The sequence below is a fragment of the Corvus moneduloides genome, chromosome 7, assembly GCF_009650955.1.
Source record: "Corvus moneduloides isolate bCorMon1 chromosome 7, bCorMon1.pri, whole genome shotgun sequence".
NCBI classification, from domain to species: domain Eukaryota; kingdom Metazoa; phylum Chordata; class Aves; order Passeriformes; family Corvidae; genus Corvus; species Corvus moneduloides.
The window spans coordinates 31,794,066-31,808,151 of NC_045482.1; the positions used below are offsets into that span (position 1 = coordinate 31,794,066).

Below are 14,086 nucleotides of genomic sequence, written 5' to 3' on the forward strand. Positions count from 1 at the left end.
AACCTAATTCCAAAAACAGGGGTTTACATTAAGAGAAAGAGGTGCAAACATATGCTTCCTCCAGAAAGCTCTCATTGAAATGCTGCATTCATATTCAGGCTGGTTGGTTAAAGAAAGGGAGCTGTGTTTGATTCCCTCCCTGAAGTGTCACTGCAAGCCCTTTATCCTGTGCTGGCACACACACACAAAACCACACATGCTCAGGTGATTTGCTGAGCTTTAGCATGAGACAGGATTCCAGGGCCCTGCCTGCTGCAGGCCATCATTCAGACTGCAGCTCCTTCTGCAACACTGTTTACTAAAATATACAAAAAATATTGTCATTGTGCTGACAATATACCCACCTGACAGAGCACCAACAAGGAGTCAGAACACTCTATCTTCTACAGGAAAGATTGGTAAAGAATGTCCAAACAGAAAAAAATACAACCAACTCACATATTCACAGAGGAATAAACACAAATGTTCTGAATTTTATTGTCATAAACAGCTACAGTCCCTGAAACAAGTACAGACTTCAGTAACAGAATGCAAATCTTTTGAGTCCTCAGTATTTCCCACAGGGCAACATACATATTTCTAAGTAACTTGAGAGAAATTGGGAAAATATCCTGAAAAAAAGCCTCAGTCTTGCTCCAGGATCCAGCTGGAGACTCCTGATACTGGCAGGCAAGCAAGGATTCACACACCCTGGTTTATGGACAACTAACAGAGTGACAGAACCCCTGGTGTCACTCACACAGCGAGTCAGAGCCCTGCCCTAACACACCCTGTCCCATGACCTGGCATTAAATGCACTGTCCTGGCACCAGCAGAAATGGACCCCAAGCACACTGTGCCCATGGAATGCTGGGCCAGACCTGAAGCAAAGATTCCTCTCTGTTGCAAAATGGTTCCACTCCATGACAGAAGCAATCTGAGATTCCTTAAGTCCCTTAACATGGTTTTTTTTCACAAGGGAAAGCACAGGGGAAGTTTAACCCATGTTTTCTTAAATTTAATTCCTCTGGATATTTTAACTTACGCTGTAGTTTTGGGCTTAGACTTAAGTAAACCAAGCTGCTTTGCCATCTAATGGAAAACTCTTACCAGCACAATGAGCTGTCAGGTTCAACTACTTTCATTATTCACTGGCAGCATTTTAAATTCTTACTTCCTATTAGAAAACCTGAAGATCAATAGTGCTAAAGGAAGATGCACTCTCATTTAACGTCTCCAAAACTATGCCAGACAACTGGAAGGCCTTCTGAAATTAAACACTTTCCCAGCTAACAGGGATTGGACTGATGAATGGTTGTGTGTACTCTCCACCGTGCCCTTTTACAGCCAAAGTGATCAGATTTGTAACTGACAAATCTTAGTAAACTACTAAGTTATTTTCAACAAAATTATTGGCTATCATCCCCATTTTCTTACTCTTTAATTTGTAAATTCTTTCAAAAAAAGAAAAAAATCCAAGTCAGGTTTGAAAAAACCTAAATATTGCTTTTGAAATAAATCAAAATAAAAAAGGAGAAAAAAAAGAGGAAGAAATCTGAATGATATCTGCACAGGTACATCTTCACAAATTATAAAAAATGGGAATATATTTTGTCACTTCTAAAACTAGTTCATAGTGTTTCTTTTATTTTCTTCAGCAACAGCTGATTATCTCAGATAAAGACGAGCATTTCCTCTCCAACTTTAGACATTTGCATAATTATTAACTTTGGTGGCAAGCACATAAACTTGTGGACTCAGTTTCAAGCAGAAAAGGAAATGGACTGTAAAAACTTCTGCATTTAAAGGCTTCTCTTATTAAAGAGCAGTCTAGAAATAGCTACATGGGGATGGATTTTGTAGTGAAGGAGCTTTCAAACAAGGAAGAAATAATGTGCTTGGAAGATAATGTCAGAAAAATTCAAATATCAGTAGGGAAAGTTTCATTAAAGGGCAGCAGTTAAATACCAGGCCTTACCTAAGGACACAGTGGTTCATCTACCACTTGAAAACCTTAAATCTTTCTTTTTGTTTTTCTAGAAAACATGCTCCAGATCCCAAAGAAACTGCTTACAGCAGGAACCACTTTTTCGATCTCTTTTCCTGCCCCTTCCCAGGAGGCAAAGATGATAAAACTTTCAGATAGATACAAATGATCCTATTCCAAGAGGAGCAAAAAGTAGTAAGTAGCTATTTATTTTCTGCTAAAATCATCCTGTGCAGAGTTCACTTACCCTGCCAATATCCAAAGAAAGTGCCAAATGCTCCCCTCCATCTCCACAGAAATGAGTCTGAATATGAAGTTACATATTTCACTCTCCATGCATATAATGCCATCACTGCAATGCCACAGCACCAGGAAAGAAAGTCTTAAAAAATAAAAATAGGAGCAGGAAGCAGAAATGCTACTTTGCAGGACTATTCCTTGGGGTTTTTTATTACCCAAGATACTGATTTCATTAACTATACTGGCTCTTTTCAAAGAAAATGTAAAAAACCCCAAAACCTATACATATGTTTTTTCATGTCTATCAAAAATACTAAACAATTCATAGATCCTTAATTACCCCCACTTTGTCTTTAATTCTCGTACACACACATACTCTAATAAGCGAAATGTCTTTTTTTCAACCCCTTTTTTCTGTACTATTGGACTTCATTGTTTCTTTGGCAAATGAATACGAGAAAACACCTAACTGCAAGCTTAGAAATGTTCACACTGACTCAGAAAAACATCACTGCAGAAAGACTGGATATTAGTACAAATGTACTGTTAATAAAACACAGGGCCTATCTTCATTAAATAGCATTTCTAATATTATTCTCAAGAGATGGAAAAGTTTGTAACTGCACAATCTCATAGCTTTTAGACTGGATTGTTAAAACAATTTTTTGCATGATAATAAAACAAATTATATTTTTTGCAAGATACTATAAATTATAATAAAATTATACTCCACTTTTGATGAGCTTTTTAAGATGGATTTTGAAGACCACAGAAGAAACCTGTATCCAAGCAAGGGCTTAGCATCAAATTCTACATTTCTTTTTACCACATCTGGAAAACTCATAAAAGAACTTTGCTTTTATTACAGGCTGTAGAACAGAGGTAAAAATTACAATAAACTACATGTTTTATAGCATCAACAATATTTAATATAACTCCATCCACAGCCTTTTAGTTTTATTGTCCTGGGTTTTGAAATTAGTACTATTTTTATGCCCAGAATATTATGCACATGTTATGAAAAACTACTGGAGTTCTTAGGAGAATAATCTCATGGATTTTTTAAGTAACAAGAGCAATAGATGGAAGCAGCACAAAGATCTTCTTCCACTACGTACTTACGTGCTTTTAGTGACCACTTTCATTTACAATACTGGGTCTGTGGTAACTTTATTTGACAATTAGGACCAGTGTTTTTCAGATAGGGTGGGGTCAAAGGCAGCTGTTTTGTGAATTTAACAGAGAATAGCAAATTTAAAAACTGCTTTAGGATTTAATTAGCAAATAGTCTTAACAGGAAAACAGTTTTCTGCCGAACACAAGAAACTGCTCCTCTTGGCAAAAGATCTGTTCCAGCTTTACCCAGTATCAGATTTTTTTGCACAGAAACCAGTCTAAAGAAGAAATTAAGGGCAACTCAGCAGAAAGATGTCATTGGAATAGCTGGGGAAAGGGAGTGGCAGGGAACTAAACTGAGTGTCCCTTGTCTTAGCCCTAAACTACTAGAGAACAAACAACACCAGAGCAGGTGCAGGAAAAAAAATATTAACCATACTTTTCTCTTTTTTATGTTTTTGCCTTTAAATGCACTTATCTTTGTTACACCCCTTTCATTCTTCAGAGTTTATCATAAAGCAACAGTTCAATCACACAGGTCCCTACTAAAGAAAAGCAGTTCTAGTTATACTTGAATGCCCAAGTTGATATAATTGAAATAATTGCATTATTTCCCATGCAGAGTCATTCTGAATTTACATACACAGCCACCAGACTGCCAAACTCCTGCCTTGCACAGAGCACTCCTTAACAATGCCCAGTTTTGCACGAATCCTGTTGTCATTCCTTTGATTCTGTCACCTGCAGTAACACCAAGATGACCACGATGACACAAACCAGGCAGTTGCTACTGCATTACGTGTGCATTTCTTACAAACAGCAAGAAAGTGAACAAGGCACAGCATCAAGAGAAAAGGAAGTCAATGAGTTGAGAAAACGAGTTTGAATTTGTTTTCTTTTTTACATTAAAACTGCTTAATTTTGGAGGAATCTGCATGCCATGTACAAATCATTTAATGAATTAGAACACTCAATACAATTTGTAGACATCAGAAAATAACTATGAGCTGTACAAGTATATTGAAATACCCAAAAATCTTTTCTGTATGTGAAGAGAACCAGTTCTCAAATCCCAAAGTTCAGCTATTAATAGAATTGATCTTCTTGTGAATCCATAAACAAGATCCAGTTCTCAAAAACAATTCTTCATCAGTGCTTCCAACTGAGTCAGGAACATGAACAGATCATTTTCCTGGGTTTCTACTAGACAGAGCTTTAAAATTAGAAAGCCACTTCAAAAATTAATGAAAGAGATGTGATTCAGAGCAACAAGGAAAACTGGGACACTGGCCAATTTCAAGAGGGTTTGAAATTTTAACTGCTTTTTGTCAGTGACTGGATAATGATATCATTCAATACTTAGACTTTTTACCTAGTTTCAAATTATGTTAGATCTTATACACTTACCATTAATCCATTTGGCTTCTGGATTATGAACTATGAACTCTTTTCTGAAGAGATCTTCCAAGGATAATCTGTTTTCTGATGAATTTGCGAGTTCATCTAAAACAAACACAACAAGATCATTTTAGATACTTACTAAAAGCAATATACTCAGTGTTGCTGGCAAAACAATGGAATTATAGAACCAGGAGTCCTGTTGAAATTGGTAACAATACCTTGCTCTTATTTTTATTTCACAAGAAAAAGTATCATTTTTGTTCAGTAAAGCTTCAGGAAACAAAAAATTGGTACCTTTTGGACAGAACAACTGCAGGATGTAGTGCTTGGATATTTATTATATTGGGACTGTAGTGGCAAAGTTGTTTCTTACCACAGCCCACACCACAAAATATTAAAACCGATACCAAAATTTCCTGACAGTCAAAGGATGTTGGCCATACTGAGTATCTTAAACTGAGAGAAACTAAGTAAAAAACTCCTGCAAATAAATTTGGAACCAATTTCACTTATTCAACCAAGTAAAATGAAAAAAAAAATTCTACATGCACATTTCATAGCCTGTGCTTTTTTTCTATTCACTAGAACAACAACATAACTTGTCTAAAAGCCTTTTTTCCCAAACATGACAGAACCCAGGAACATTGTGCTTCTGAACATTAACCAGCATTAACTTACAAAACAAAATAAAACAAAATAATTTTCCTGCATCTAAAATCATCTCCATACTGCAGAAGACTAAAAAATAAGCTCTGCTAAATATCCATGTTCTTGTGCTGTAAGCTAAATAAATAAGCAGCAAAGATTCAATAGCAAACTGCTGCACTAACAGGGGTAGGGTTGAACCATTACTATTAAAGCAAAGTTTTAGTGTCAAAAGACAAACCCACAAAGTTTCCAAGGAATAATCACTGGCAGCAGCTTGCACTTCACCTGACTGCTTTAGGCTGTTTAGAACAGCAGCTGCCAAAAGCTGTGCTGTTTGTTGCCTGTGCCCTTGCAAAAAGATTCACCTGTGCACCTCCCACACAACGAGTCCAATGCCCAGCCAGGTTTCTAAAATGATTTTATATTATTGGGCAGGTTACCATAAATTACTGCATTATTTCTCTACTCTATGAGCTTTTCCTTCCAATGTGTCAGACATCTACCTTCTCCATGAGAGGAACTTTGTGTTAGGCAGATTTTGTCCTTACTGATATTAAAGAGCACTCTGATGACAGACACATAAAAAAAGAGGTTCTGGCATCACAGCAGCCAAGCAGCAATCTTGTGATCTTTGTGTTAACCCACTATGTTACCAGGACACTTCTAACAAAGAAACCTGCTTTGTGAAGGTCATATCCTGTAATACATTTTGGATGAAAATGTGACCCTTCAAAGAGAATAAAGTCAATCAATAGTTTTGTTACTGGTCTTTATTAAGCCAAATTTCTCAATAAGAGGGCCAGCTGAAAGCTTACTGGAATCAACAGCAATATGATATTTTTGCCTTTAAATGGCAGCACTGCTGGCTGCAGTCACTTCAGCTGGTATTAATAAGGTACATCCTTGGTGTACTGAAGAGAATCTCCCTTTTAATGCACATCATGAATTTACAATAGACACAAGGCCATCACAGCTGCTCACACCACAGCTCTGCTGCATTTTGCATGTTCCTCCCTCCCAGGTCGCAGCAAGGCCTCAGGAAGCACTCACCCACTGTAATCAACTCTTCTTGCACTTCATGTCTTATAAGGCTAAGCACGCACAGTTGTCCAAATCCTCTCTCACAAGACAAACATTCTAATCCTTAAATAAGTTTTTGCCCTCTTCCTACCTTCCAGGGATCAAAATAGCCTGTTTGGGTTGGTTTTTTTTTTTTTTTTTTTATTCATCTGCCAGTCCAGCATGGGACACAATATTCCACTTGCAGTCTTACTGGAGCTTTACAGCAGAGCAACATTATCTCTCTTGATTTATACCTAATCCCTCTGTTTATACATCGTGGGACCTTGTTAGCTCTTGCTCCTGCCACACACTGTGTTTTTATCTTCAGAGTAAGCACATGTTGTTATGTGTGCTCTATTCAGCTCCACAACTACATTCTTGTGTCTTCAAAACACTGCTTCTGACTTAACATTATCAAATCCTGGGCTCTTCACATGCCCATTATCCCCTTTCTCCACAACCTTGTTGACAACCTACCCACGACAACCTGTTTTCCATTTCCTGTTTGGATTCAACACACCCTGGTCCTGATGCTGTTTATTCCGAAGGGGTTTCCCTTCTAACCTTACCTGAGTCTGTTTATACTTATTGTGATGTAACCCTTCATTTCCTGCCAGTCTGCCAACTAGCAATCAAGTTCCCACAAGCTGTTATGTTGCCAAAGATTGCCTTACCTATGACAGATTTTTTTCCAACTGCTTAAATAAAAATCACTAAAACCAATACATCAGCTGAGTACAGAGAGGCTATCAGAGAAGAAGGCAACACCAGCTCTGCTTTCTGTCTTCTATCACATCCCTGGCAAGAAATCTTGATATATATTGGATTTTAAGTTTTCAAATTACTGTTAGCACTTCTAAACTGAAAAAAATGGCATCTTCAAGCAACTTTACTAGGTGTTTGAAAAGTAACTTTTTTTTTTTACCAAAAGAGAGCCCTGTTTGTAACCCTTAACTCTACCCTTCCACTCTGTCAAGATCTCAGATGCCCAGTTTATCTATAACAAGATGAATTACGTATCATGGGAACCCTCAGAACACTCTACTGGGTTAATCTTTATGGAGCAGAAGCACAAATTAGTTGTACTTCACTATGTTTATACTCACAGACAGGGGAGAACAGGAGGGGTGGCCCTGTGTGTCAGCGACCAGCTGGAATGCACAGAGCTGCACCTGAGGATGGATGAGGAGCTGACCTTACATGTCAGGATTAAAGGGAGGGCAGGGACAGGTGACATTATAGTGGGGGGCTGTTACAGGCCACCCAGTCAGGAAGACAGGGGGGAGTGTCCTCACACCCACAAGCTCTGGTCCTTGTGGGTGACTTCAACCGCCCCAACACCTCATGGGGTGACAGCACCGCTGGGGATAACCAACCCAGAAGGTTCCTGGGATGCATTGTTGGTAACTTCCTTCTCCAAGTGACAAGGACATGGACCTGTTGGAGCAGGTCCAGAGGAGGCCAAAAAGATGCTCAGGGCTGGAGCATCTCTGCTATGGAGACAGGGAGAGATCTGAGACTGTTCAGCCTGGAGACGAGAAGGCTCCAGTGACACCTTAGGGGGCTCCAAGAAAGCTGGAGAGGGACTTTTTAAAAGGGTGTGGAGTGACAGGACAAGGGAGAATGGCTTGAGACTGACAGAGGGCAGGTTTAGATTAGGTGTTAGGAAGAAATTCTTCCCTGTGAGGGTGGTGAGGCCTTGGCACAGGGTGCCCAGAGAAGCTGTGGCTGCCCCATCCCTGGAAGTGCTCAGAACCAGGCTGGACATGGCTTGGAGCCACCTGAGATAGTGGAAGGTCTCCCTGCCCATTGCAGGGGGGTTGGAATGAGGTGATCATTAACGTCCCTTCCAACCCAAACTTTGATTCTAGGATGTACTTGTTTTATTTTAAAGACTTCCTTTTGCTACTTTGTATTTTTTACATTACAAAACAGCCTACTTTTTCATTTCCATTGTAAATTTTATTGAACTATTCTTGAAGGAATGTTATTTCCAATGTCTTCACACTATCTGTCACAGATTTCTGTATTTCGGTCTGAAATTATATGTATTTATGTATAGCAAATGACACAGATTACAGAAGATATAAACAAAATCAAATGTTAAAAACTAAATTACTACTTCTTAACTGTACATCCAACTAAAAACAGTTCAAATACTGGCATGTATTAATTCAAAATGACAAACTTGTTTGTGCTTACTAAACTAGAAGACTGCAGGAGTAGAAATTAATGGCCTTGCTACTTTTCACGAGCTTATGGGATATTATTTTTGCAGGTTAAATGTAGCCAAAACACCTCATAAAATTTGCCTTCTAACTTAGGAAATAAAACTAATAATTATGTACTATAGTATGCCATTAACTGAAGCTCCCTACTGAATTTTCTAAGGAAAAAAAAAAGTTTTTTAAGCTAGAAATTAGGATGAAGGCTTGATGTTAAATGCCATCTGAAAAGTGGAAAAAAACCACTAGTAAATTGTGTAACTGGGAATTTGTATAGCTCACTTTGTGTTTGCATGACAAAGGAAGAAAACCTGTCAGAAAATAGTCAGATACCAAAAGCTGTCTGCCAATTTACAGTAGTTACAGGGAGCCTATACAGAATTGAACAGAAACCTGTGTCTTCTTGCAATGAATATCCACATCACAAAAAAAAAAAAAAGTAGTTTGCTTTCTTTTCCTGTAAGAGTAGTATGAGAGAAGGTATGGAAAGGTCAGTCCTAACCCTGAACAGTTTATCTACTGGACATAATCCAAATGGATTCTCTTCCCAGAGCTTGATTTTACTCAACCCTTTCCACAAAAAGCATTTTCTGACAGTTTGTCTGACCTAAATGTTCTCTAAAGCAATTTTTCTGAAAAGGTTTCCTTTTTTTTCCATCATGTGTGAGTTTTTTTGAGTCTATGATGAGAGGTAGGTGTCACTTTGCTCAACAGTAAGTGCACATATCAGCAAGCATGGTTTAAGTGCCAACATCAACATCTCAGTAAGGGAGTCCTAGAAAAAGCATTTGAGTCTTCCACACCTTCAGAAACTGTAAGTTAACACGAAGGTAGAACTACTGTCAGTCCCAAAATGAAAAAACAGCCTTAAGTGTGGCAAAACACCTCTAGAAGGGTGGCCACATCCATACAACTCTTAAGCTGCTCTTAAGTGACTTCTCATATAAAAGCTTTCAGCTGCTAATACTTCCAGCTGAGCATCTGTCAGTTTTGAAATACAGATCGACAGTGGTTGGTCAGATAGGTCTTCACATGATTCCTACAACGTGGAACATACTGTCATGATGCAAAGCAAAAACAAGTTGATTCAAAGGCAGGAATGATTTAAAGTCACTGATCTCTAAAAATCTACCTATGACTGCTTCAGTACATGAAGGTGTGTGATGAAATCTCAAAACCATGAAACAGAATAAAAGCAGAAGAAGAAAGGGACCTGTGTAATATTTCTACTGACATACAAACCAAATGATGGCATCTCATGGACAGGCACTTCCATACTGGCCACTAATTCCCAGTATAAAGCTATATTTAAAAGATTATTCCCAAGGTATTTTCTTTTGTTTCCTCTTAAATACTTCACCAGCAATCCACTCCAAATATTGAAAAAAAAATCACTAGATTGATAATTCAGTTGCCCCAGAGGACAAACAGGCTCCTATTCTGAAACTTCCAAGTTCTTCCATTCCAGTCCCCTGCTTTAACAAGGGTAACCTCATTGTTTGGCATCTCTGTGCACTTTCTTTATCATTGCACTTATCTGACTTTGAAGAAAACCAGCAGGGATATTTGCCTGCAAGCCTTCTACCCCCAGATATGGAGCAGTGTAGCAATTTCCACTTGCTGGGAGCAGTGGGGTTTATTTAATGTACTCCTTAGTCCAAGGGGGCTCACAAAGAGCTGCTGAGCCCCAACAAGTGGTTACTGGGTTGAGAGTTCATTTAGACTCTGCCACTAATGTTTTACATCACTGGATGATCTGGTCTTCCACTTTTCCATCTCTGTGCTGAGAGCACTAAGACATTTATAAAGATTCTGAGGTTTGTCACAGATGAGAAGCAAGATAAAACGATCAAAAATGTTACTAATATTGTTGGTACAGTTTACTAAAACCACAACCAGAATTGCAACACAGAGGTTTCAGATTTGAAAAGAAGCTAAGATATTAATAGGTCAAAATACATCTCTTATTTCAACAGAGATCCTGCTTAGTATTGTATAGTCAAGTTATATTTCATGTAATATAAGATAATAAAAAAAAATCATGAATTTCCTTTTAGTTTTAATATCATTTCTGTGGAAATTATATTCAAGTGGAAGCTAAAGCCTCTTTGAAGCCTTTTGCATATGAATTACACTTTATTTTAAAAACTTGCTATCCCATTTGGAAGCATTGATCCCTCTATTAAAAGGCAGGAAGGTTGTTGCTCAAAATTTGAGAGAGTTCAAATGACAACTGTGAGTGTACATAGACCTAAGAGTTTCTTATATTGTGGACAAAACAATGTGTAAATAATTGCAAGCAAAAGAGATCGTTGCTGTTGTGTTTGGCATATCAGTAAATACACTTTTGCCTCCAAAAAAATACCAGTGAAACAATCAGGCTTGTGAGCAATGACCATCTGAAATTATCATCATTTCCATAAAAAGAAGCAGCATGATGTACAGTGTTTAGGGGAATTCACATGAAATCTAAAAAGCACCCATCCGTACAGGCAGAACTAAATAGGGAGAGAACACTCTGATGCTCAAAATAGTCCTAGAAATGAACACTGAAACATCCCAAGGTAACAAAGGACATTTGCACTGAATATCTTCATTCAGACCTATTATATTTTATGAGAAGCATTTTCAAACCCAAATATTTGTAATAACAAATTAGCATCAAGTGAGCACCTCACAATAGCCACATGTGAGGGGGTCTCCAACTTTTTTCCTCCCCTCAAATACTGGACATCCCAAAGTGATCTCAACACATATTCATGATAAAATAGCTTCAGCTATAGTGCTTAGTACCTGCCAGCAGACCAACAGAGTAGCAAAATACCTTCTGCCCACACTGTGTTAATAATAATCAAACAAATTAATAATGAAAGTAAAGGAAGAACAGCACTGATTAGGGCTAAAACAGGGGAAATATCTATCCAACAATGTACTTCCAAAGCTTTCCATGGTAAGCATTTCCAACTCACAAGAAAGCCCAGTTTTACAGACCTAGATCGTTCTGGGAGAAAGGTTTTTATTTATATCAAGCTTTGCAGTCTCTATGGGATATCTTAGAGCATCTGAGCTGACAGAACTAGTTTTCACTCGCATGACTTGAACTGAAATGTAGGTCCCAGCTTACACAAGTTTTCAAGGAAGATCTCTGGATTTTGAAACAGCCTCAGAGATGTTGTAATTCACTGAGCTTTTTTAACATTTTTTTTTTAGAAAGTTAACATTCCCCTAGGTTGTTTATTCTTTTTCCATGAGTGCTTTCAAAGACTTCAATTTATGTTTTTACATCATTAATAATTCTATATAGATAAAAGAGCCACAACTGATAGCTGTAGATTCCAGCAAACACTTGATATTTTACAGCTCTGCAAAAAAAAGCTACCTCTCCTTGAAACAAAAAACAGTCTTCTGTCTTGAAGTGTTCCAGGATACACTACCATTTGCCCTCAAAATCTCTTTTTTTTTATTTTCTGAAGAAGCTCCTGTACACTGAGACTACAGCAGCACAACTTTGCTTTTATTTTTCTCAACATGATCTAAGTGGAAATAAGCAAACAGTCATCTTGGACAGCACCACACATAAGGAAGTAGATATTTATACATAACAGAGGAAGCAGACTATCCAGAGTGTTCCTGCATGCCCTTTCCAGCTGTCTCATCCCCTCTGACAAGCACAACTTTTTGATCCTTTACCACTCAGCCTCACCACCTTCCTTTAAAGCAGCAGCACTCTGCTGCTGTACTTGCTCATGCACAGACTCAGCCACCTTCCCGCGAGGATTTCATCCCGGGGCCAAACAGTCTGGAACCATTATTTAACTAAAAAGAGCTTCATTAACTTTCTGGTTTACACAAACTGAGCACTTCAACAGCAGAATATTTGCAGACCAATATTTACTATCTAGGCATGCCATGCAAATCAGGTACTTTACACTGTAACTTTAAAACTGGCAAAAGGATTCAAAGATTTTTTTTTCTTTAAAACTTGTGCAGTGTTTGCTCTTTTTGTCTACTTCTTGCCCTCACCCCCTTTTTTTTTTTTTTTGTGTGTGGCTGAACCATTACCTTCCCCTCTTTATCGCTGAAAGAAAGAAAAGGGAAGAAGCTTGTGCATGTACATATGGAAGATGCATGCTTGTGATTCAGTGAGAAGTTTCATTCTCAGAATCAGTTTTCCATGGCATACAATTTTCTCTTAGCTCATTTGTGAATCTGAAATTACACCAAAAACCAACAACAAAATCTTGAAGTCAGGTCACACACCTGCTGAAGCTCACAAGGACTTGAGAGGTAGCCCTCTCAAGGCCCTATTGCCAACCCCAAACACTTCTGCTCCACAAGGCCTCCAGTAGCTCCCAAGTCCCTACGGGCACCAAATTTACAATAGCCACAAGTTAAAAATGCTTAAAGGCAAGAGACACTTTAACATTTGTTGCTTTTGATGACTGCATTATAAATCATACACTTTTAATAAAATAAAATAAAGAAGTAGGTTACCTGGGGTTAAAAGAATGACTGACATAGTGATGAGTGAACAAACAACTAGAATCACCAGCAGCGCAATAGCAATTCCCTTCCAGTTCCTCTGCGGAGGGCTGTTACTTCCAAGTTCCTACAGGAATGGAAAAAAATGAAATAAAAGGAAAAGACCACGTTTCATAAACATACATTTCCAGAACTATTAGCGATAGGAAAATTGCTCTGTGCACACTCATAACCACAGCACGGGAGGTGATCATGATCCCTCCGTTCTCCACAGTACACAGAGTCATCCAAAGGTGTGTGACTCTCATGCTTTTTTAATAGATATCTTTCTTTTTTTTAAATATATATATATGTGATTTTAGACCCCTGAGAGACAATGAAATGATCTTATGCAAGCTGTCCAAAATACAACTGGTGTTAAAATGTCCTGAACATAAACTTCAGGACAATATCAACTAGCAGTTTGTAAAATAATTACAGAAATGAAATGTAGCAATTTACTGTAATTCTACCTAACATGGTATGGACCATAAAGGTTTAAATACACATCCTTTTTAATGCACACTATTAAACTTATTTGTAATAGAAAGCATTAGCAAAACTGCCTGAGGCTGCAAATATTCCATCTGAAGCTACAAGCTCTTTTTGTCTACGCAGTAGATCAACTGTAAACTGCTCCCCTATTAGTTATAAAAAAACAACAGTAGCTTATAACGAATGTTAAATGAATGCTTCTGTAACTACCAGTGCACTTAAGCCTACAACCTCTGTGGTTACATGTTTAACTCCTGCCAGGCACCATTTACATTTTTTCAATAATAGCAATGCATTGCCCATGTTCATGGTACAGTTTGAGACCAAACAGCACATAAACATCTAACAACACAATGACAAAACTAGTGCAGTTGTTTCTTACAACCTTGACCTTCTCTCACAGAAAACAATA

General features: G+C 38.0%; 1 protein-coding gene across 3 annotated transcripts in view; it reads right to left on the bottom strand.

Moving 5' to 3' along the window:
* DPP10 (dipeptidyl peptidase like 10) overlaps positions 1–14,086 on the bottom strand; it is a 451,044-nt gene that overhangs the window by 188,366 nt on the left and 248,592 nt on the right. For all 3 annotated transcript variants that reach the window (XM_032114483.1, XM_032114484.1, XM_032114485.1), the window contains exons 2-3: positions 13,153–13,267; positions 4,730–4,825 (exon numbers count right to left, since the gene is read on the bottom strand). In XM_032114483.1, the coding sequence (XP_031970374.1) occupies positions 4,730–4,825; positions 13,153–13,267 (211 nt within the window). The remainder of the gene's footprint in view (positions 1–4,729; positions 4,826–13,152; positions 13,268–14,086) is intronic.